General features: G+C 45.2%; 2 protein-coding genes across 2 annotated transcripts in view; one reads left to right on the forward strand and one right to left on the reverse strand.

The window, feature by feature from the left end:
* Positions 1 to 3,532: 3,532 nt before the first annotated feature.
* LOC135384891 (alpha-(1,6)-fucosyltransferase-like) lies at positions 3,533 to 14,146 on the reverse strand. The gene is made up of 6 exons (XM_064614073.1): positions 13,871 to 14,146; positions 12,946 to 13,544; positions 9,985 to 10,174; positions 8,222 to 8,383; positions 5,488 to 5,947; positions 3,533 to 3,922 (listed from the first exon to the last, which is right to left on the reverse strand). The coding sequence occupies exons 1-6, from the start codon at positions 14,116 to 14,118 to the stop codon at positions 3,533 to 3,535; spliced, it is 2,049 nt and encodes a 682-aa protein (XP_064470143.1). The 5' UTR covers positions 14,119 to 14,146.
* Positions 14,147 to 17,826: 3,680 nt separating this feature from the next.
* The window catches only part of LOC135383857 (uncharacterized), a 64,527-nt gene continuing 59,366 nt past the window's right edge, over positions 17,827 to 22,987 (forward strand). The window contains exon 1 of the mRNA XM_064613155.1: positions 17,827 to 17,968. Within this exon, the coding sequence (XP_064469225.1) occupies positions 17,959 to 17,968 (10 nt within the window). The 5' untranslated portion in view covers positions 17,827 to 17,958. The remainder of the gene's footprint in view (positions 17,969 to 22,987) is intronic.

A 22,987-nucleotide genomic window follows, 5' to 3' on the forward strand; every position in this document is an offset into this window, starting at 1 on the left:
CGCTCGGAGTAGGTTGGACAGGCCGAGGAGGCGTCCAACGGTTTCCGTAGTACGACGGACGAGTAGGTGGCACCTGTCTCAGAACGACGACGTAGGTTGCTCTCGGTACTTCGGCGTCGGGGTTGGCGGTTGACGATGTCTGGATTGCCTGCTGAACCTCGTCCTTGATGATCGCACCGATCGAAGACAAAGGGTCTTGAGCCTTCTCAGGACAGAGGAGAGCTCGTACTTCTTCGCGTACTACCTCTCGAATCAGCTGTCTGAGCGATCCGACGTCGAGGCCAGCGGTCGTGGAGAAAGCCTCGTAGCCCTGGTGTCGTTGGTCGACGGTAGCGCGAGAGAGCAGGGTCCTCTCAATGTGGACAGCTTCGTCCTGAAAAGCGTTGGTCGTGGCGGGTGGATCCCGGGACAGGGCGCGAAAAATTTCTTCTTTTACGCCCATCATGAGTCGCTGAACCTTCTTCTCCTCGGATGCTTTGGGGTCAGCTCGCCGGAAGAGCCGCAACACATCTTCGACGAAGCCTGTAACGCCTTCGTTTGACAGCTGGATCCGTCTCTGGAGCAGATGTTCAGCGCGTTCAGCGTGTTGTTGAAAAGCGAACGCCTCGCGGAGGTTGCTTTTGAAGGCGTCCCAGGACGTGAGCGAAGTCTCCCGGTTCTCGAACCATGTCTTCGCGGTGCCTTCCAGGGAGGAATAGACGTTGACGAGCTTCTGGTCGTCACTCCAGTTGTTGAACTTGCCGATCCGCTCGTAGTGGTCGACCCAATCGTCCACGTCTTCGTAATACTCCCCGCTGAATATATTCGGCGACCGTGCAGGGGCTATGGGCGTGGCAACAGGTTGCGCCACTTGGGTACTGGTCTCCGCAGTCATCTTCTTCTTGCGTTTAGGGGGTTCTAATGGACCGAATTCTGCAGGCAGACCAAGCTGTCTTCTGCTTTGTCGCAGTTGGTCTTCCAGGCCGTTGGACAAGGGATGCCCCGCACCTCCACCAGAAATGTCACGAAGCGAAATGGGCCGGCGAGTCGTCGAATAAACAGCAAACGGTTTATTAAACTACTTGGTAGCAAAAGCACAAGAGTGATAGCTCTCTGAACCCAACTGAGTCCAAAGGAATGAATTCTTCAGCTTGGAGCGCACACGCATTTAAGCGTCGCGCCGAAAAGTCTATAGAAACAGCACGTGCGATTGCCAGAGAGCAGGCGATGTGTCTGGAAGCTTATTGCTTCTTCTTCAGCATGCGCCTGGATGAGATGTACCGTTTCGTGCCTGCCCTGGAAGTTCCTCGATGATGATTCGTGGCATTATGCATGACAGCTCGCCTTGTTGCCTGTAGTGCGCTTGATTGCAAATTGAGCTGTGCAGGTGCCTCCGTAGGAAGACGTACAGAGCTAGCGCAGGAATGTGAGAACAGATTATGCTGTAAGCATGGGTGCCATCACGGGGGGGGGGGGGGCATGGTGACCGTTGCCCTCCCCCCTGGCTTCCAGAAACGTAGGGTTTCTGAGCCCAGACAATGTAGGGGCGGGCAGGGAAGGGTAACGGTAATGGTAACGGAAACAGTATATTACCGAAATTGGAGATGTTAGCGATAACGGAAACGGAAACGCATACCACTGTCCTCCATTACCAGAAACAGAAACGAAAATTATCGTCCGGTATTGAATTCGAGTACTGGCTGTTACTGCTGTGTGATGACATCTCAGTGACTTTTCATTTTATTTTTGTATTTTGATGACTCCATTCCCTGTAATGCTCTAAATGCTACACGACAGCATGGAAACAAACCACAATATTGGATATCGAGGGTGCATCCAGAGCCGTAGTGACGGGGGTGCGAGAGGGGCAGCCGCCCCGGACGCCCTCGCCAGAGAGGGCACCGAAGTGCAGGCCCCGGCACGTTGATTGGACAGTATAAAGCGGAAATTTACGATCACGGCAGTGCAAAAAAGCAAAAAAGCGTTTTCTTTACTTTGTCAACGGACGAGAAAGGGGGGGGGGGGGCTCTTCACATTTGCCCTGCCCTGGGCGCAAACTCGCCTGGCGACGGCTCTGGGTGCATCACTCGCTTACCTACTCGTGACATTACCTACCTACATGATATCAAGACATGAGACTTACACAACATAGACTCCACGCACTCTACTCCACCATAGCACGAGGAGGGCAGCATATGATTTTTTTTTATTTTTTACTTTCTTCATTTCACCGTAGCTATGGCAGCATTGTTAACTTCTGAGAGCGTCAGCCTATGAATGCGACATTGGATGAAGGTTACGCCATCTTGGGTTGCTGGACTCAGAGTGGCTCGAGACAGAAGACTGACTGAAGACATGTCCTTACACTTCTTTAAAAATCTTGCAAGATGCGCGCGTCCCAACGACGTAAAATTACTTGTGTAGTGTGTATGGTGTGACACCGAAGCAGCACTTGGGCAAAACAGGGTGCTGACAGAGCCGAACAGGCTGTCCTCCCGCAGCTCTGTAACAGCCGTTCCATTACCGGAAACAGTAACGGAAACGCAACGAAAACGAAATTAAAAGCTGGTACCAGAAACGGATAACGGAAACGAAAATATGGCATTAACGAAAATGGAAACGGTAACGTAAATACGTCCGTTATCCTTCCCTGGGTGCGGGAGCAGTAGACGCACAACCAACACAAACATTTTGCCCTGCCCCCTCCTCCCCCCCCCCCCCCTCCCTGGAAAAAATCCTGGCGGCGCTCCTGGCTGTAAGTCGAATAGGGAGTAAGAAAAGTAGGAAAATATGGTGGCCCGCAAGATTCTTACGATATCTGCTCTCGCTATGTTCCTATACTTCAGGACGTTCTCAACCCTTTTCTGAGAGACAGAGGTCAGGGCTGTGTAACAACTCGGTTACCTATTGGCAGTGCGGGAGTCAAAATGGCTGGCTATACGTTCCAACGTTCTTACAGTAAAAACGTTTACAAAAAGAAGTGTACTTCGGCACGGTGCTCAGTGCGCTCTGCCTTCGCCACAATTCTGTAAATGTGCGCACTACACGAGCGTAACTTCATTCACGCTGTGCCTTCATGTAAGCGTAACTCTGTTACGATCGTACGCGCGCTTTCGGCGTCGAGCTACCAACTTCCTAGAGCGAACGACAGCTGCTGCCTATATAACGCTCTGAAGTTTCACGAAATATAAGTCTGCGGCGACGCGGAAGTAAAAAGAAGTAGCGGACTTCGTTCGCTGACCAGCTCATTCATTCGTTTACTGGACTAAGTGAGTGGGTATGAATAGAGTTTAAATTTTATAAAGGTAATTGTTTTTTTTAATGGCCATGCGGAAAATGGCGTCCTGCGCCTCCATTCCTTGTGCATTCCTTACAAGGCTTGGACGGATCCTGGTGCTGTGCAGGAAACCTTTTATTAGATATCTCAGTGGGATTCTCTGAACAAAGACATTTTTCCGCAGTTATCCTCACAGTACCTTTGGAACCATGTGGATTCATTAGGACTATACAGTTTATGCTTCACTCACTCATCCCCCCCCCTCAAATTTTACGCTCAGCTTCTTCGAAGGGATTCATTTCGGCTAACATTAGGTGAACCGCGCACCTGCGCGATGCCCTTGAAGGACGGAAAGAGTCCCGTAAGGATTGTGCCTTGGAGTCCACCAACAGAGTAGCCATCCCAAAACTTCTTCTTTCGTGCTTCCCCAATGATGGACTGATCACCCAGACGTTCGACGTAGTCGCCTTCTCGCAACCACAGCTCGTTGGACGCAGCCTGTCGGTGTGGGTAGATGATACGCCTGGGCGGGAATCGGACGTATGCATAGAAGTAGTCAACGTCTAATGATACTATGTGAGATGTAGCGTCTGTACGTCGCGCTTGCATGAGTTCGTAGGCGACACGACACACTCCGGATGACAAAGTACATACGACCAAGTCACACTGGGAAAGAAGGAAAATGTCTTTCACGACTGCCTGGAGGGCAGATGCCGAATAACGGGTGCTCTGACTGCTGGCGTCTTGGGACGCCTTCTCGTCGCCCAGAAAGAGATATCTTGGGAATCTGTTGAAAAAGTACAGCGATTGTATTCAGCTTGAGCAATATGGTACGAAAAATTAGTTTCAATGCTGAACGAATGCACATAGTTTCAAGGTATATCGTTTCAACCTCGGCACCATACGGGAGGTCATTGTTTTGGGGTCACGACAAACAATTACGTTACATGGACAATGTAACTTTTATGAAAATATGCCATTTTGCAACAAGACTGCTGGTCCATCATTGGAAGCCCAGCTTTGAAGGGAGTCAGACCCTCACAACCTAACACATACATGTACAGTGCTGGACAAAAGTTTATGAAACATGCTCCGGCGCGTTCCTTCCTCAGAGTGACACTCTAGCAGCGAATGGGACTGTACGGGCTTACAGACGTGTGCCTAGGCAACCCGGACACCTGTTTGCAAGTCCCTACTGTATCATTCGCTGCTAGTGTGTCACCCTGAGAAAGGAATGCGCCGGAGCGTGTTCAAGAAACTTTTGTCCAGCACTGTACTTCGTAGCACTATACCATTGGCACCGTTTCGTCCATGGAGCTCGTGCATATCGCATTATAGCTCTGCGCTACGACGCTCAAGCACTTTTAAATTTACCAGCGTTGAATTTCATTTCGTGGTTTATGTGTGGACAACACAATGCTCTATTCATATTGGGTAATTGCTGGGCATGGCGTGTCGGTACGAGTATACTTTTGTAGGTCGCAATCTTGTACATGTAATTAGTAGCTTATGTGGCACAGAAGAGCCATCAACGCTCCCAATTTCGTTGTCTTCGTTTCCGCCTTCGATGTCATGGGCGTACCGAGAGGGGGCAAGGGGGATCGTGCCCTCTGGAGCTTCAAGGCCACGTGTGCAAATTGTACACTCTTGTTCATAGCTCATCATGATTTTTCTCAGATGGCATAATATTATGAGCATATGAACGCACGCGCAGTCCGCAGCGTCCGCATCCAGGAAAAGGGATGAGGGGGTTGCACGCATTGCGCCCCGCCCACTGGAGGCGCTTTGCTCCCTTCCTGGAAAAAATCCTGGGAACGCCCATATATGTTCGTCGTCCTTGTAATAAATACGTCCATAGGGGATTATTGATACGACAAATATCGAAGTACGCAACGCTAGCCTCTTTAGGGTAAGGTGGGCAAGATGAGACAGAAATTTGAAATTGAATATCAAATTTAATTTTTCATGTTTTTCAAAAAAAAAAAAAAAACGAGCCATTGGTTCATTCTCAGGGGTCTAGAGCTTCTGACCTCGTAATGCAGAACGGACGTAGCCGGTTTAAATAACCACAGAACAAGAAATTCAAAAATGCAGATTGTCTCGTCTTGCCCGGAAGGTTGGGTCAAGATGAGACAGTCTGCATTTTTGAATTTCTGCATTTTTGAACATCACGTGGGGCAACATGAGACACGCCCTGGTAAAATGAACTATACATATAGTGAACCGCGCACCTGCGCGATGCCCTTGAAGGACGGAAAGAGTCCCGTAAGGATTGTGCCTTGGAGTCCACCAACAGAGTAGCCATCCCAAAACTTCTTCTTTCGTGCTTCCCCAATGATGGACTGATCACCCAGACGTTCGACGTAGTCGCCTTCTCGCAACCACAGCTCGTTGGACGCAGCCTGTCGGTGTGGGTAGATGATACGCCTGGGCGGGAATCGGACGTATGCATAGAAGTAGTCAACGTCTAATGATACTATGTGAGATGTAGCGTCTGTACGTCGCGCTTGCATGAGTTCGTAGGCGACACGACACACTCCGGATGACAAAGTACATACGACCAAGTCACACTGGGAAAGAAGGAAAATGTCTTTCACGACTGCCTGGAGGGCAGATGCCGAATAACGGGTGCTCTGACTGCTGGCGTCTTGGGACGCCTTCTCGTCGCCCAGAAAGAGATATCTTGGGAATCTGTTGAAAAAGTACAGCGATTGTATTCAGCTTGAGCAATATGGTACGAAAAATTAGTTTCAATGCTGAACGAATGCACATAGTTTCAAGGTATATCGTTTCAACCTCGGCACCATACGGGAGGTCATTGTTTTGGGGTCACGACAAACAATTACGTTACATGGACAATGTAACTTTTATGAAAATATGCCATTTTGCAACAAGACTGCTGGTCCATCATTGGAAGCCCAGCTTTGAAGGGAGTCAGACCCTCACAACCTAACACATACATGTACAGTGCTGGACAAAAGTTTATGAAACATGCTCCGGCGCGTTCCTTCCTCAGAGTGACACTCTAGCAGCGAATGGGACTGTACGGGCTTACAGACGTGTGCCTAGGCAACCCGGACACCTGTTTGCAAGTCCCTACTGTATCATTCGCTGCTAGTGTGTCACCCTGAGAAAGGAATGCGCCGGAGCGTGTTCAAGAAACTTTTGTCCAGCACTGTACTTCGTAGCACTATACCATTGGCACCGTTTCGTCCATGGAGCTCGTGCATATCGCATTATAGCTCTGCGCTACGACGCTCAAGCACTTTTAAATTTACCAGCGTTGAATTTCATTTCGTGGTTTATGTGTGGACAACACAATGCTCTATTCATATTGGGTAATTGCTGGGCATGGCGTGTCGGTACGAGTATACTTTTGTAGGTCGCAATCTTGTACATGTAATTAGTAGCTTATGTGGCACAGAAGAGCCATCAACGCTCCCAATTTCGTTGTCTTCGTTTCCGCCTTCGATGTCATGGGCGTACCGAGAGGGGGCAAGGGGGATCGTGCCCTCTGGAGCTTCAAGGCCACGTGTGCAAATTGTACACTCTTGTTCATAGCTCATCATGATTTTTCTCAGATGGCATAATATTATGAGCATATGAACGCACGCGCAGTCCGCAGCGTCCGCATCCAGGAAAAGGGATGAGGGGGTTGCACGCATTGCGCCCCGCCCACTGGAGGCGCTTTGCTCCCTTCCTGGAAAAAATCCTGGGAACGCCCATATATGTTCGTCGTCCTTGTAATAAATACGTCCATAGGGGATTATTGATACGACAAATATCGAAGTACGCAACGCTAGCCTCTTTAGGGTAAGGTGGGCAAGATGAGACAGAAATTTGAAATTGAATATCAAATTTAATTTTTCATGTTTTTCAAAAAAAAAAAAAAAACGAGCCATTGGTTCATTCTCAGGGGTCTAGAGCTTCTGACCTCGTAATGCAGAACGGACGTAGCCGGTTTAAATAACCACAGAACAAGAAATTCAAAAATGCAGATTGTCTCGTCTTGCCCGGAAGGTTGGGTCAAGATGAGACAGTCTGCATTTTTGAATTTCTGCATTTTTGAACATCACGTGGGGCAACATGAGACACGCCCTGGTAAAATGAACTATACATATTGCACACCATGTGGGTGGTGAGCACGGGGTTGTTTAGGGGCGCAAGGGCTTTACTGTATCTTCTTGGATTGCAAAAACTAATTTGTTTAGTTAATTTTACCACGGCGTGTCTCATGTTGCCCCACGTGATGTTCAAAAATGCAGAAATTCAAAAATGCAGACTGTCTCGTTTTGCCCCGAAGGTTGGGGCAAGATGAGACAGTCTGCATTTTTGAATTTTTGCATTTTTGAACATCACGTGGGGCAACATGAGAAACGCCGTGGTAAAATGAACTATACAAATTAGTTTTTGCAATCCAAGCAGACAAAGTAAAGCCCCTGGACCCCTAAACAACCCCGTGCTCACCGCCCATATGGTGTGCAATAAAACCACGCAGAACCCGGTACTATTTTGCTCCACCGTCTTTTGCAAACATGGCACAGCCCGTCTGATGTATCGGTGGTTGTTCGCTTTTCCGTGCGCTTCTGCTTTGTTGGAAATACCATGGGAAACAGGAACATTTACTGGAAAATCCCAGGGAATATTCAGAAAGAAATCTTTGAGGAACAAGCATAAAGCCACCTAATAGTTGATTTATCCGTTTCTGAACGACATTAGATTTAAATTGCATTAACTTTAAATTACATTAAATCGTCGCGTCTTGTCCCGTTCATATCATCGGATGCATTACCCCACCTGTATGTCTGATACAGGAGGCTTGAACAACTGCATGGGCATGGGGAAATGTTGCAGTATTCTCACAAACGACACAAGGAAACGATTCGGGGTTAGGGCAACTACGTTGTGATCTCTCATTCCTACTCACGGCCCGCTCACATGGTAAAGTAAATAACGAAAGTATACTTTTCCTGTAGCTCCCGGAAGACCGAAGGATCTTCGGTTGCCACATATATGCGCCTTGGTACGGGCCCGATGTTGGCGAAATACTCCTCGGCGTGTTCCATGTATTCTTCTACTTCGTGGTAGGACGCCTCGCTGCCCTTGTCAGTGCGTCGGATGTGCATTCTAAAACCAGATTGGAACAAATGTCGCATTATTCAAGTCGATTTTAAGTGCCGTTAGCAAGGCGATGATTTTTTTTTTTCTATCAGAGCCAGCCTAAAGAGCCACACGGCGTAAAAAACACACAATTTCGTTTTTCTTCTTGTGTTTCTTTTTTCTTGTAATAACTGTGTTGCAATGAAATGTCTGCGCTCGGTGTCTCACTTGCACGTTTTCTCAACTGTTTTCAACAGATATAAGGGAAAGTGGGGTAAGACGATACAGAAATTTGTAATCGAATATGGAATTTTTATTTTTCATGTTTTCAAAAAAGTAGTCATAGGCCTCAGAGGTCTAGACCTTCTTATATGTACATCAGAACGCACACAGACGGTTCTAAAATAAACACAGAACAAGAAATTCAAAAATGGAGATCGTCTCATCTTGCCCCAACTTTCGGGGCAAGACGAGACATTGCGTGGAGCAAGATGACACACACCGTGGTAATGAACTATAGAAATTAGTTTTTGCAGTACAAGCACCTGTTTTAAAAGCAATAAAATCGCAGTGCAGCGGACATCGCGTCGTTTTTATCGCTTTTTAATCAAGCACCTACACAGCTCCTTTGAGCCCTTGGCCCACATGATGTGCAATAAAATCACACAGAACCCAGTGCTATTTTGCTCCACCGTCGTTTGCCTTCAAAGCATCGCCAGTCTGATGTGTCGCTGGTCGCTCGCTTTTGAGTGCGCTTCTGCTTTGCTGGAAAATACTAGGCAATATGCAGAAAATAAATATCTGAGGAACAAGTATGAAGCTACCTAATAGTTGACTTATCAGTTTCTAAATTACATGAAATTTAAATTGCATTAATTTAAATTTTCGCGTCTTGCCCCGTGCATGTAAACGGATTCATTAATTTTTCTGTTAAACACCGAGTAACCAAGAATGTTCATATTTTGTATATATCTTGATGAATGAATAAAGAAATAGGATATGGACTTAAATTGACAGAATAGTCTTGCGAAACGCTGCTGTACAGATGACAAGAAAAAGGACTAGAGAAAATCGCGCCTTTTTGCGGGTCTTTACATTCCAGGCAGAAGTAACCGATTTTTTTTCTCTTCAACGCAAACATCAATCCGAATAATACTCACGTGCAATAAAGGGGACATGCAGAGCCACCTATCAGTAAAGTTAAAAGCGCATGGAGCAACGAGTCTCGACGACAGGAGTCGTGGAACACAAAATGTCGTGTCTTGCCCCACCTTACCCTAATACTTCACCTTCACGGACACCTTCAATAGATATAAGGCTTCACAACATCAAGGGCGCACTGCTTCAGTTACTATTTGCTAATGGTCGGTTCAATTGAAAAGTACGGTTAGGAGTATCAAAGAGAGCATGCAGAAGCGTAGAATGGCAAATTTATTAGAGCTTACAACTTCAAAACTATGTAGGTTTGCCGTTACAGATAAACTAAAAAAAATGCACAGGATAGTCAGCGTGAACCACGAAAACTATTATCATAAATCTATAAACCCTCAAGCTATTCTATGGTGTCACAGTTCTGAGAATGATGTAGAACCCGCCAGAAAACATCACCTGAAATGCCGACCACTCACCCAACAATGGGAGACCTGAAGGTGATGTTTCTCTTCGTTTCGCTGAGGTTGTCAAATAGGGACTGCGAAGGCCTCATGATGTATGCCATGAACTGCCCTAACCACCAGGCGTAAGGGTCTGTGTGAAGCCTGACTAGTTCTTTCGCGATATCATCAGGAATATCCACAAGGGATCCGCGAGCATCTGAAACTGAGAGAACCGGAAACAGGTAACAGCTTCCACAGAGGTAATTACGTGCACAGAATGCGAGGCTTTAAAACGGAGAACCGCGAGGAAGGATCCTCTCTTTGTGGTGGCGCTATTTTCCGAGAGATGTCCCCTCTTTGGTCCTGTAGTTCAGAAGAAACGTGTCCTCAGTCTGAGAGTGCTCGTAAAAGCTTGAGATTGAGAAAACAGTGTCCTCCACGTGTAAATGGTCACAGGGACACTTCTCGACACTGAGAAGTTTTGTCGACGGGCCTGTTGCATACTATGCGTTTCACAAATCTCAAACTCTTATTTGGAGTACCCGAACTACTCGCACAAACACAGGCTCAGATAATATGAGTCATGGGCTACAGGACTTCGAGGAAGAGAACGCATTTTTCGTCTTACTGTGTGCCTAGGGAAGATTTACTTCACAGTTGAGGAACAGCTAACGGTAAAAGAGCTAGGGCACAGGCGAGCTGGTACATATTCCAAACGGCAAAAACTGAGACAGAGAAAGAAAGACATGACAAATGCTTTAACACAGCTGAACATTTAATGACAGCCCTTTGCTGATATTAAATCGCCGGTGAAAAGTTCTAAGAGGGTTTGAGTTGTAAAAATTGTGCTTGCAGTTGTTATAGTGGGTTTTCAGATTCTATTTTGCAGCCGGGCCAGTCCTTCATGTCGGAGGTTGGAGTCTTCATGCGCGCATGGCTTTAACAACTAACGGCTCGCGTGATTAACGGTACACAGCACAGAGTCCTTACATTTATACTGTTTGTTGCACAGAAAGTCTAACGATATCAAGAAAAATACAGACATTCGTTGTCTTGGTGTAAGTACGTGCACGTTTCCCCCGATATGTGGCAATTACAATCAGGCGGAAGTCTCCTTATATAAAATCTTCCTCGTTTTAGAAAATTAGCGCAGGTTTCACGACAAGCACTATTTATTGTGCAAGCGCTGAAAGTTATAAACGGGATTGCGGGATTTCGATGTTTGCTTTCGTCATATTCGGATGGTGTTTTTCAGAGGTTATTATTTTCTGAGAATTCAGTTTTTCGTCGTTTATTTTTTAACATCGAGTTAATATCCGACATTTGGAGAGAGAAAAAACGACAACTGTGAAATGACCGTACTCACAAAAAATGAGAAGTTGCCTTGAAAAACGCTTGCTCTTGCGCGCCAGGACTTCCAGGTAGTTCCAGTACAGGGAAACGGCATAAATGACTTCATGTCGAGTAGATAAGGTGTCCTATTCAGTGATTATAATGTGGAGGTTCCTCTAGGCAAAGGTGGAGTTAAAGGTACTGTAAAGCAGCACCCATCAAATGTCATAGTGTGGCTATTCGATAGCCCAAGCCACCAGGACAAAAACTGCCGCAAGTTTCATTCCAATCGACTGTGTAGTTAATTAGAAAAGTACAATTAAAGATTACGGGCATCACTGTACTAGGTATTCGAAATGAATCCGTACTCCTGCCACATACGGCGGCAACCACATTGCATGCGTATAACACTGGGCCCGACATAACAATCCACCACAATCCACCATAAAATCCGCCCCTGCAATCCACACAACGATCCACATCTGAGGATAAACGGATAAGGAACTGAAATGAAATGCTGTGCCGTTGAAAAAAAAAAAAAATGTGTCAGACGTTCAAGAAGCCAGACAGCGTCGGGATTTGTTTGTTCACAGGGATTCACACAGAGAGTTTGTTCATTCGAAAGAGGCCGCGAACAGAAGGAGCGTGCATGCGCAGCAGAGAAGTAGGGAGAGCCTCCATTGAACAGCGGCCAGCGCTGGGTTACTTCGCAAAAAACACCGTCAACAGGGGTTTCAGAATGCATAAGTAAACAGGGAACTAACAGCATGGTTACTAAAATAACGAAGTTCCGATGTAATAGTGTGTAATACCAATTTTCAGTGTTGCCCGCTGTACAGGAGGTTGTTTGACACCAGGCGTCGCACCGCTCCATTACGTCGCATTTTTCATGGCAAATTAAAAATATTTATAGCGCGTTGTCGGTCGTACGGTTCCGCATATGGTATTTCGAAGCAACAAAGTCTCTAGTCACGTCACCGACATATCATGCTTGTCTACTGCTTTACAGTACCTTTAACCCGCATTACGTGGATGCATCAGGCAATAAGTGAGAGAGTATTGCTGAGTGGATTTGGGTCCGATGAGCCACCCTTCCTATAGTCTCGTGGGCTACTAACCCGCGGTACGAGGCAGTTTCGACAAAAAAGGAAACGAATCCCGTCAACTAGACATCAGGACACGACTTTTCTTGCTGAGATCTCGGTACTGGAACACGTAAAGGCGGAGTTTTTCGGATACAATTTTTGTTTCTTTTATTTTTTAGATCAATTGCAGAATCCGGAACAATAGTTATAACGCAGGCGCAAGCTGTAAAAAAAGTTGGCATTTGCCTCCACTGTCATCCAGATGCACCCCTCACAGGAGGTACAACCAGGGTCAAAGGTGAATTCATGAAAAAGAAAAGCTTACACCGATGAATAAATTGGCAAGTTGTAAGTGGTGCAACTATGACGTCATGAACGATACGATAAGTCCACACAAATTGGGTAATTTAAAGAGCAGGGAAATTTCGTATCGAAATTAGGTACACTTACAACGAATAGCAAGAACAGTCGGCTACCTTTTCAAATTTTTAAATACAGGTTCCAAATCTAACGGGTTGAGAATAACGGAATCCCCAGTAACTCCCTGTCATGGTTTCTTTGGAGTGCGTTTGCTTACAGTTGTTTCCTGGCCAGGTTGACGAACGGTCAGGCTTCTCAGGACACTTGTAGGTCAGTGGCAGAAAGATTCGACTCCAACCATACGGGTCATAATGCCAGGGCTGAGAATCTACTATCACTGGACGTTTGAGCTGAACACCTCTGACAAGACACCAGAGCACATCGTGGATTCCTGAGGAGAACCCATATGGGTTGGCCAGGCGGCACGTTAAGACTCTCGAACAGTTGTTCTGGTGCTGATTCACTTCGATAAGCCTGCGGACCTTGTTCTTCAGGTCGAACAGTGCTTCACGTTTCTTCTTGAGAATGCCAGTCTGGTGCGCTAAGGACTTCACCTCTTCAAGAAGAAATCGAGCCCGTTCTCGTGTCGTCACTGAGAGGGTTCTTAGGCGACGCGCCAGAGGTTCGGGAGCTCGGGTCAGTATTCGTCTTAGCTGAACAGCCATGAAGCGGTTGATTTCCAAGAGGCTTTGCTCGACGTGTCCGTATGTTGCGACGGCATCTTGAAATCCTACGAAGCTCCCAGATGGCGTGAATTTCGCAGCAGCTAGTAAGTGGCTATCATCAACTTTGTTGGCTCTATGGCGTAATGCTGTCCTGCGGTTCAGTGAAAGACTCAAATTAACGAACTGTATTAATAATTCGAGAATTCCACAAATATGTTAATTATATATAGAAGAAACAAGGGCAGAATCCACTGACTGACTGAACGTGTTCGACATGAATACATGAGACACTGCTCGTCTTGACTGAAATTTTGTTGTGCACTGGGGTACCACGCCTGTTTCCTATTCCAGTTTTTCTCAGTGAGCTTAAGAGAATGCAATTGACTTGGAAGGAAAAGACAAAGAGCCTTGCATTCTGAAACTTGACGCTAAACGGTAGGTCTAAATTTAGGACAGTGAACAAAATACGTTACTCACCAAAGCGGTGGTTCAGTTGGGAAATGATCTATGTCATACATTTCCTGGAGCGGCAGACCCGTAGGAGTGGATTCTGCAACATGCTTCGGTCGACTTTTCCACAGCCACGTTGCAATGACCGCCGACACCAGCAAGAGAGCGGGCCATCGACGCCTGCGCATATCTACGACTGGAAGTCTCCCACAAAACACCGGATTTGTCCGCAGGTTGCTTCCGGTCAATGTCAAATATTCTACTAGGAAGTTCATTGTGCGAGGGCGGTATACAAAATGTTCTTGTCATGAATGGCGGCGACAACTTACAAATGCATTCGCCCATGTGTGAGGGTAAATGGCATCGTTATGTAGCTCCCGCACAGTCAAGCTACTGCGGAAAACATGCTGAAAAGGCTTGAGTCCTGTCTTTCGTTTATTTATTTAGTTAGCTCTATTTTATAAAGCGAGGTGTCGCTGGTAATGTGGGAAACATGTGAGAAAGGGCATACCTGTAATGCAGGGTGTGTTTAACGGTGCTTAATCCTGCATTTTTTTTTATCCTGCTGCGGTAACTAAGCATATAGAAAATAACGAAGCGGCCATGGTTGAAACATTACAGCCGTTGGACGGACGATTTTTTTTATTCCGTGTTGGTGCCGCGAAGCAACTGTGGCTATGAGCAGCGTACAGATGGGGACAGATGGAGAGAGGACAGCAAGGAAGGAGTGGGGGACAGGGGGGTTAGTATGCGTCCTGGGCCGACTTCAGGGGGAACTGTGCCGACATTCGTCTGGAAAGTGTTCGGAAAACCCAAGGAAAACCTCGAAACATCATTCCGGAGGTGTTTTTTACCATACCATGTTTTTTTTTTGCCATGGCATTTTTTACCATGTTGTTTACCATAAAAATTCGTGCTAATCACAATACAAATAACTGATGTTGACACATGTCGTACCAAGGGGTTGGTTAATGTCTTTCCAAGCTGCCTTCCAGGACCTTCAAGAATAAAATCAACACGTGAAGTGCATCGTACCATTCACCGGTAAACAAAGAACTATTTTGGCATTCTACAAATACAGGTAATTTTCCACCTGCAAACGTACTTTGAATGTTACGAGCAGGAGGTAATTGGAGTAGATTTACACGCAAGGTGTGTCAGCCTTTAGTGTGGCGACATGCTGCACGTGTCACCTGTCGTTTCGACCACCTGGAGTTGTATTGACGTGAGCCGGAAATCACCGACTTGTGGTGCTGGAAGCAATGTTTGCCTCCACTACATTGCTACCGTCCTCGGTCGGGATTGAACCCGTGATCTTGACCTCAGCAAGACAACACGTTACTGACTGAGCTACCGATAGGCCGGCATGATAACCATGATGCGCAGGAAATACGTTTTAGCACATAGCATACTACATAAAGCATGTTGTTAGGCACTACAACGAAATTCGTTCAGTGGCTACTTCATGTGCTTCATAAAAACTTCCAGCTAAGGTAATGACGGGAAGGAATGTAATGAAGGTGTGACATCCCGGGGGTGGGAAGTAATACTCGTATTTTGTATTATAATATACTAATGCATACTACTTCCTGGAAGTAGGTATTGTAATACTGATATGTAATACTGATGTATTATAGTACATAATACTAATACTTGTGTGTATTACACGAGTAATATTAGCTGTACGTTGATGTAAAACTTGGGGAGAAAGAAATGAAAAGAAAAGCAGAAATATATAGTTTGCACATTACTTATCGAGACAATCATAGTCATAGGGGGGAGGAGTCAGGAGTGAAGAAGATGAAGGGCTCCGACGATGAGGCGGTCAGGTGACCAAGCCAAGAAAAGGACCAGCGAGCCGCAAGGACGACAGTCTGGCGCGTGGCACCAAGGAACAGGGAGCTCGCGAGTGGAAGCCTGGAGACAATAAACTGTTGACCACACTAAGCCGGACTGGTATTCTTGACTGTCATTCTCCAAGTACATTTCGAAAATGAGTATTATAATACAAAGTATTACTAGTACTGCCCACCCTTGGGACGTCACACCCCTAGGTCACTCACCTGCTGTGGAGCAAGTTTGTGGAGAATAGATACCCCCGCCGCCCTCGGGTGACGGGAGTTGAATTTTCGACGACGGGTTACGAAGTGATTTCCGCTAACCTTGAGTTTTCGCCTGGCGAAGGTTCCTTTCGAGTTACCTGGGTGCAGGGATGGACAATATTAAAATACGTTTCATTTTAAATACTATTTAAAATATAAACACACGCATTTATATCCCGTATTTAAACACAGTTTGGAAAAATTCAATTACACCTATATTTAAGTGCTGTTTTTCAGTATTTATTTGTTTAAATACGTGTAAATACATCAAATGCGCTTATTTCAAATTTCCGCAGCCGCATGTACTGCCGTGGTTGATGCTTTGCTTAGAGGAGGATAGAGGTTATTCACCTGATTTGATGGATTAGTAGGGTAAGGTGGGGCAAGATGAGACACAGAAAGACTTGTACGTATTTGGAGTATTGTATTTAAAATACTCCAAATAGATAACGTATCTTAAATACAATTTGCGGTATTTTGGTACTCTACTCAATACTTTTTTTGTGTATTTGTACTCTATTTAAAATACATTTTATGGTATTTTCTACTCAATACTCTAATTACATATTTTGGATCTCCCTCTCAAACTTTCTGTGTCTCGTCTTTCCATTATCTTGCTTGTTCAGTGGAAATTTCCGGAGTCCCTCGGACTTGACCCGGGCATTGGCCCTTCTTGGACGTCTCCATTTAGAGATATTGCCCCGTGTGTACTAATCCTTGGCGAGTGAGGGTTCTATATTATGTGTGCCCTGACGCGGTAACGCCGAATTCTGACCTCACCGAGCAGGGACCTGCTAGAAGTTTGCTTTGCTCTGGGTCACATATACTTAGTGGAGTTATGTGGTATCTCTTTCTCATCTCTGGGACTTGTGTTCAGATGACTCCTACCACACAGAGACGGCTTGCGTAGTACGCGGGGTTTGGGTGATTCATGTCACATAGCGGCGACTTGCCGCATTGACCAGTGACTGGTGACTTTTTGTGTTGAAGGATAAATAGTATCTTAATTGTATTTGAACTATTTTGTACTCTATCTTAATTACATTCTAACGTCGGTATTTATTATCTTATCTTAAATACATTTTTGAGCATCTTGTACATGTCTGGACACAGGCCAAGACGCGACATTTTGTGTTCGACGTCGCCTGTCGCAGGGACGCGTCGCTCCTTCCGCTTGTAACCATACGCATTGGTGGCTCTGTATGTCACCTTTATTGCGCGTGAGTACTATCCTGATTTATTTTGTGTTGAAGAGAGAGAGAAAAAAAGAAATTGATTACTTTTGCCTGGAATGTAAAGACCCGCAAAAAGGCGCGATTTTCATTAGTCATTTTTCTTGTCATCTGTGCAGCAGCGTTTCGCAGGATTATTCTGTCTATGGAAGTGCATATCCTATTTCTCTATTCATTGGTCTAGATATATGAAAATATGGACATTCTTGGTTGCGCGGTGTTTAACAGAAAAATTAGTGAAACCGATTACATGCACACGGGGCAAGACGTGGCAATTTAAATGCTGACAACGTTTTCGGGGGAAAGTTGTGTAACAGCGCCGTGTTACAGCGCTGGAGTGTATTTTACCCATATTAAACACAGGTGCTATTCTACTCCCTCTTAGGGCGCCTCCACCTAATTACCGTCGGAGATATCAAATCGTGTGCTGAAAAGCGCGTTGTCATGAAATATATGAAGAGCTAACACCCAGTAAAGAGGCATTTCTTGCGCAGTTGTCTCATCACGCTCTGGCATACGCGATGCATGCTGTATGAACATTTAGATCTACTTCTGTCATCCTCACACCTGCCATGGCCTGCAGGTGATGTATGGCAGTGAACGAAACAATGCCTTTCAGCGCAGTGTTCCATCAGATGACCAACTTCCCGTTAAAAGATAAGTGAGAGCAGAATTGTTCGTAAGTCGAGCGCTGCAGGGTAGTACTGCGGATAATTTCGATCACATGAGGCCTTTGACGAATTTCATGCAGATCTAGTGGACCAGTTATTCAGAACAAGCTATGGAGTATGGTGAGCAATAGCTCTTTATTTACGCAAAACGAATGGCTAACTCTACGGAAAGTGTGTGAATACGAAACGATGCATTGCATCCATGAATATGAATCTGCTGCTTTATGTAGTGCGGCGATAGCAATTTAACGATCCAGGATTTTTCTGAGGGTAGTGTCCAGCCTTAAACAGTATATGCGACATGTGTTACCTATATAGGATCAACTGAAGCAGTACAGTATATGAAGATGAAATGATGAAATATGAAATTGAGAGAGGAGTCCGCGGGGGTAATAGATGAGCGTCTGGTAATAGTGTAATAACGTAGAAGGGCAAACTGTTCTATCAACGAGAGCTATGCTCAGGCAGACTGTTTCTGATCTTTTTTTGTTCCTGCAAATATAATGCTGCAGTTTAGCACGCGCACATGTTAATATGCTCTATACAGAGGCGAACGTCACATGATCAGCAGGATAGGCGGAAGGAGCTCATATAAAGTACATGGTATCTGGGTTTTCAGAGATTATTTTCAAATATATTCGGAAGTGTGGTTCGGAGTTCACTAATTCTTCGTAGTTGGTTTTTCCAACCGAGTTAGTATTCGATATTCGGAGAGAAGGCGACGACTGTGACATGGCATACCGGAGAGCTGGTACTTCCGCGGCTCTAAGTTTTTCGAGAGGAATTTCAAGCAAAAATTATTGTCGCTTCGAAAACAGTAATACTATCAAAAACTTCATTTTCACACTTGGTTGCTAATGAGCGTTTGAAGTGATTCGCAGCACAAGCTGGTCTGATTCCGCTTAACAACAACAACTTTATTACAAGATGATGAATGGGGAGTTTCATCGCCAGGGGAGATACTCTACCCCATTGCTGGTAGGGATGCGGGGAATGAAATAACGAGGCCCTTCATAATAAGGATCCAAGTCCTATGGTATCCGCAATTCCACTTTAATTAAATATAGTAAGGGCAATCTAACGCGCATCACAAAGTGAGGCTATCGAGACATGCAATTTAGCATCTAGATTTCCGAATATGTGCCTTGTTTGGGCGACAAACAAAAGTTGGGTCGTGAAATTAAAGGATTGTGCAGTACAAAAAAAAAAAAAAAAAGAAAAAAAAAAACAATGATAAGAAGCTGTCCTGCAAATACGCTTACTCTCATAAACGCATAGTCATCTGGCAACGTGAACATCTCAAAATCAGGGTATTTACTGACAGTCACAAACAGCTTTCGCTTGTGTTTCACTGTCTGCGCTGCAACAAATAGCTGCCCTTTCAAGAAGGCAATTTGGATGAAGTCTATGCGCATTGCACGTATGCTTCGCGCATTATTATAGGTTAATGACTGGGGCATTTTGGACTTGGGTCAAAAACTGATACCCTTCGTTGGCGCGGGGGCAGGGAACCCAGACGCCAGACAATTTCGATAGAAAAGGAAACGAACCCGATCAATGAGTCATCAGGGCATGGCATTTCTTGCTCAACTCCGGTTACTGAAACACTTAAAAAGAATAAATAAAAAAATACCGAGATTTTAGAGTAAATTGGAAGTGCTTTCAAGGGGCATGTAATGCACCACGAACATACAAGGGTCATTTAATTTTGACTGAGACTTTCATTTCTTTAAATAGAATTGAAAATTCGGGAAGCACCAAACTACATCACTTTGCACTTGGCGCTTTGCACTTGGCACTTTGCGCGCATCTTGACACCGCTGACGTGGCGTGTGCTCTGATGTCTTAGTTGTGGAAAATGTTATAATATTCAAAACTGTGTGCGTCAAATGTGTATTTCGGGACTACGTGTTTTTTATCAACTTATGAGTATATGAGCGTGTGCAATGAAAATCACGTGGTTGAGCGTGCAGCTCGAGCAGGACATTCCATAGCCATACCAAGATTGGGTTCGGACGTGTATGCATTAGCTGCCGTTAGCAATCTGTTGTCTACGACGTGGTATAAGACCCATTGACCCTCTGCAACAAAGGTTATGGGCCCAGGGACGGATTCTACTACGGTCCAGGTCACAAGCCAGAACGATTGGTAGGGACGGAAGATACACCAACACCTTCACAACGCCACGGATGAAACTACGCTGGCTGCCGCCGTCGAGAAGGATTCTGGCTAGGATCCTCCGGCCGTTGCTTCCTTCGAGCCACACCTTAGCAGTTTGCAGCAGTACCTCAGCGCGTGGAGATGAAAATTTAGTGGATGACGACAAGTGAATATCTTGCGAAGGCGTAGCAGGAGTTGCGTGAAGATGGCAGAAGGATTCCCTGTGCCCCACTTCCAAAAGTTGGAAGGTAACAATTATCCAACGGGGAGAAAACAAGGTGTACGTGTGCCTCAAGGCAAAGCGGCTTTGGGCTACTGTAGAGGAGGACCTCCAAGAGAGGCTGCAGCGAGGGTGGCTTGGGAAAAGAAGGATCAGGAGGCGCTCAACGTAGTCGTCCAGACCCTATCGACGTCACAAGCATGCTATGTTATTAAATAAACAACGACAAAATGTGCTTGGCTGAAACTACAGGAAGCGAACAGAGGAAGGATACTAGAGCGCAAGATCAACCTCAAGCGTGAGCTAAATGCCATCAAATGGAATAAAATAAGACAGCGCCGCAGTATATGCAAGTAAATACGCATGTAAAGCAAGTTTCCCAATTTAGGGTAGTTAATTATGGAAATTCATGTCCTGAAGCTGGAACACAGAGAAAGGACAACACAAACACAAGCCTCATGTGCCTAAGAGGAATGAAAGAAGGAAGTCACTGAAAAGGTTAGCCAGCTGTAGGGCATGAACCCACAGCTGGCTGACCTTTTCAGCGACTTCCTTTTTTCATTTTACGGTTGTTACATAATTTCAATCGTATCTGTGTCTTCATATTCTCTTTGTGATGCCTGCTGTACAAACGAAAAGGAAGTTATTAGCATGTAAGAACATTACATTGTCATTATCGTTACATTGTAATTGTAACGCTGAAAAGGAGGAAGAATGAACTGGTGGTCGCTAATAGCATAAACGAACTTCCAACATTTTAACGTAAGCATCGTAGTTTCTACCTCAAAGTTTGTTCAGGGGGAGTTCGATTGCCCAGAAGGTTAATTTCTTTGTGCTCCCTAGTTTGATGCCTGTCTTTGTACCATAGCTTTTAATAAACCATGCTCAACCTCATTGCATCAGAAGTGCTGTAATTTCATGCTCAGACTTGTTCTGTTATGTTTTAGTCGTATACTTTATTTCCTAGGAGAATATAACCTCTCCACTCAATCACTCAATCCGCCATTATATGGGGACAAAGCAATGAGGCTACCGCCATAGAAGAATACAAGAAAAAAAGTGGCAATAGTGTAATACCATCTGGACTGTGGCTACATCAAAGGGGATTGCTCGGTGGTAGCCCTGGTGGCCTCGTGAACAATGATGGGCTGCTTGAAGTAAAATGCCCATGGTCCATCCGGTTTCAGAATGTTGAAACCATATTTGGTGTGAAACAGGGTTGCTTAACAGAACAGGGGCTTTTAAACCAGGACCACGTCTACTATCACCAAGTTCAGGGCTGCCTTGCTTTTTCGGGACGCCAGTACTGCGACTTCTGTGTGGATCTCAGTGGACTTTTACTGCACACGGGTGTACCCAGAACAAGCATGGCAAGACCTGAAAATCCCGGAACTGTTGGACTTCTACAAAAACAGAATGATGCCCATTGGTGAAATAAAAGCTGAACATTTAATTACAATTCCACTGCTGCAACAAAATGAGAAAACCAATGTACAGAGCACATGGCTTGAAGTAAATTGATGATATCTACATATATATACACAAATGCAAATGTACACTGTAGTCACAATAAAAAGTACATGGCTTGTACAACGAAGGTAAAAGCAGTTGGACAGCATCTTAATTTATAAGTCATTTCTTGGTCGCTGCAGGTTTGCAAGACAGCTGCACACCCTTACGATCTTCGACACCAGTGGTCGCTTATGCACCTTCACTGTAGATAGGATCTTAAACACCTTTACCCTTCGAAGAGCTCGCTCAACCTAAATACGGCAAGATGCTATTCGTTTTGTTAGCTCAACTTCCCCACTTGTAAATTGGCGTGCACGCAAAAATGGAGGCACATTCAATGATACACCTGAAGGCATTAGATCATAGATTAGGAAGCTCCAGCTAACACAAGATCTCCTTCATGAAGCATGGTAAGAACACCACAAGAGCGCACAATGTCTCCGTCACTCACTGATCCCAAGTAACACTCACTAACGTGTAAAATAGCACCATTTGGGGCTACACCGACCAAAAACTTTACAGTATACCACGACTTATAATTTGAATATGAAGCACTCTGGGCCTGCAGGCTCTGTCTAGGTGCCCCAATCTCAATTTCAGAGCAATCAATAATTAAAGCACAATTCGGATACTGTACAAACTGCGGTGGCATTTCATGCAACTGAAAAGGCACCTTGACCTTCTTTGTCACCATAATGCCTTCATAGAGGACTTCATAAAGAACATGTAAAAATGTCACAAAGACGTTTTGAACAGTTGTATGGCTGACTGAAAATCTAAATGCCAAGTCACCATCAGGGGGTACCTAGCTTCAACTTTGTGAGGCACAACAGAAGCTGGTCCTCAAGACTAATTCTTGCAACACGAGTGTTACTGTAGTATCTGATTTCAAGCTTGCAAATTAGTTGTGCAAGGGCACGAAAGTTTGTTGCAGGCATGCCAGTGTAGAGACATAGCTGTTCATCACTCAAGGAGGCTGTGTAAATACCTTACAGGCGCTGACTCTCTTGTCTCAGCCCCTCTGCAGTAAATAAGTGTCAGAGTTAGGCTGTGCCACTTATTCAAGCAACAAGGCACATAGTTGACCTAAAGAGGTCAGAGCAAGGAAAATGACATGCCACATATGCAGAGCAATATACTTACAAAATTACGAGATGCTAGACAAGGGCAAATTATAATGCTTGTCATCTAATTCTCATACTTGCACGTTTCATGTCTTACCAATACCTCCAATTTGCAACATACTA

The sequence above is a fragment of the Ornithodoros turicata genome, chromosome 2 (assembly GCF_037126465.1).
Source record: "Ornithodoros turicata isolate Travis chromosome 2, ASM3712646v1, whole genome shotgun sequence".
In the NCBI taxonomy this organism is placed as follows: Eukaryota; Metazoa; Arthropoda; class Arachnida; order Ixodida; family Argasidae; genus Ornithodoros; species Ornithodoros turicata.

Excerpts from the sequence above, each read along its gene's own strand:
- LOC135384891 (XM_064614073.1), bottom strand. The coding sequence starts at position 14,118 with ATGAACTTCCTAGTAGAATATTTGACATTGACCGGAAGCAACCTGCGG. Across the intron at positions 8,384-9,984 it reads TTCAGGTCTCCCATTGTTGG|AATGCACATCCGACGCACTG; the intron begins GTGAGTGGTCGG and ends ATCTGGTTTTAG. Across the intron at positions 3,923-5,487 it reads CCTTCAAGGGCATCGCGCAG|TGTGACTTGGTCGTATGTAC; the intron begins GTGCGCGGTTCA and ends CTTCTTTCCCAG.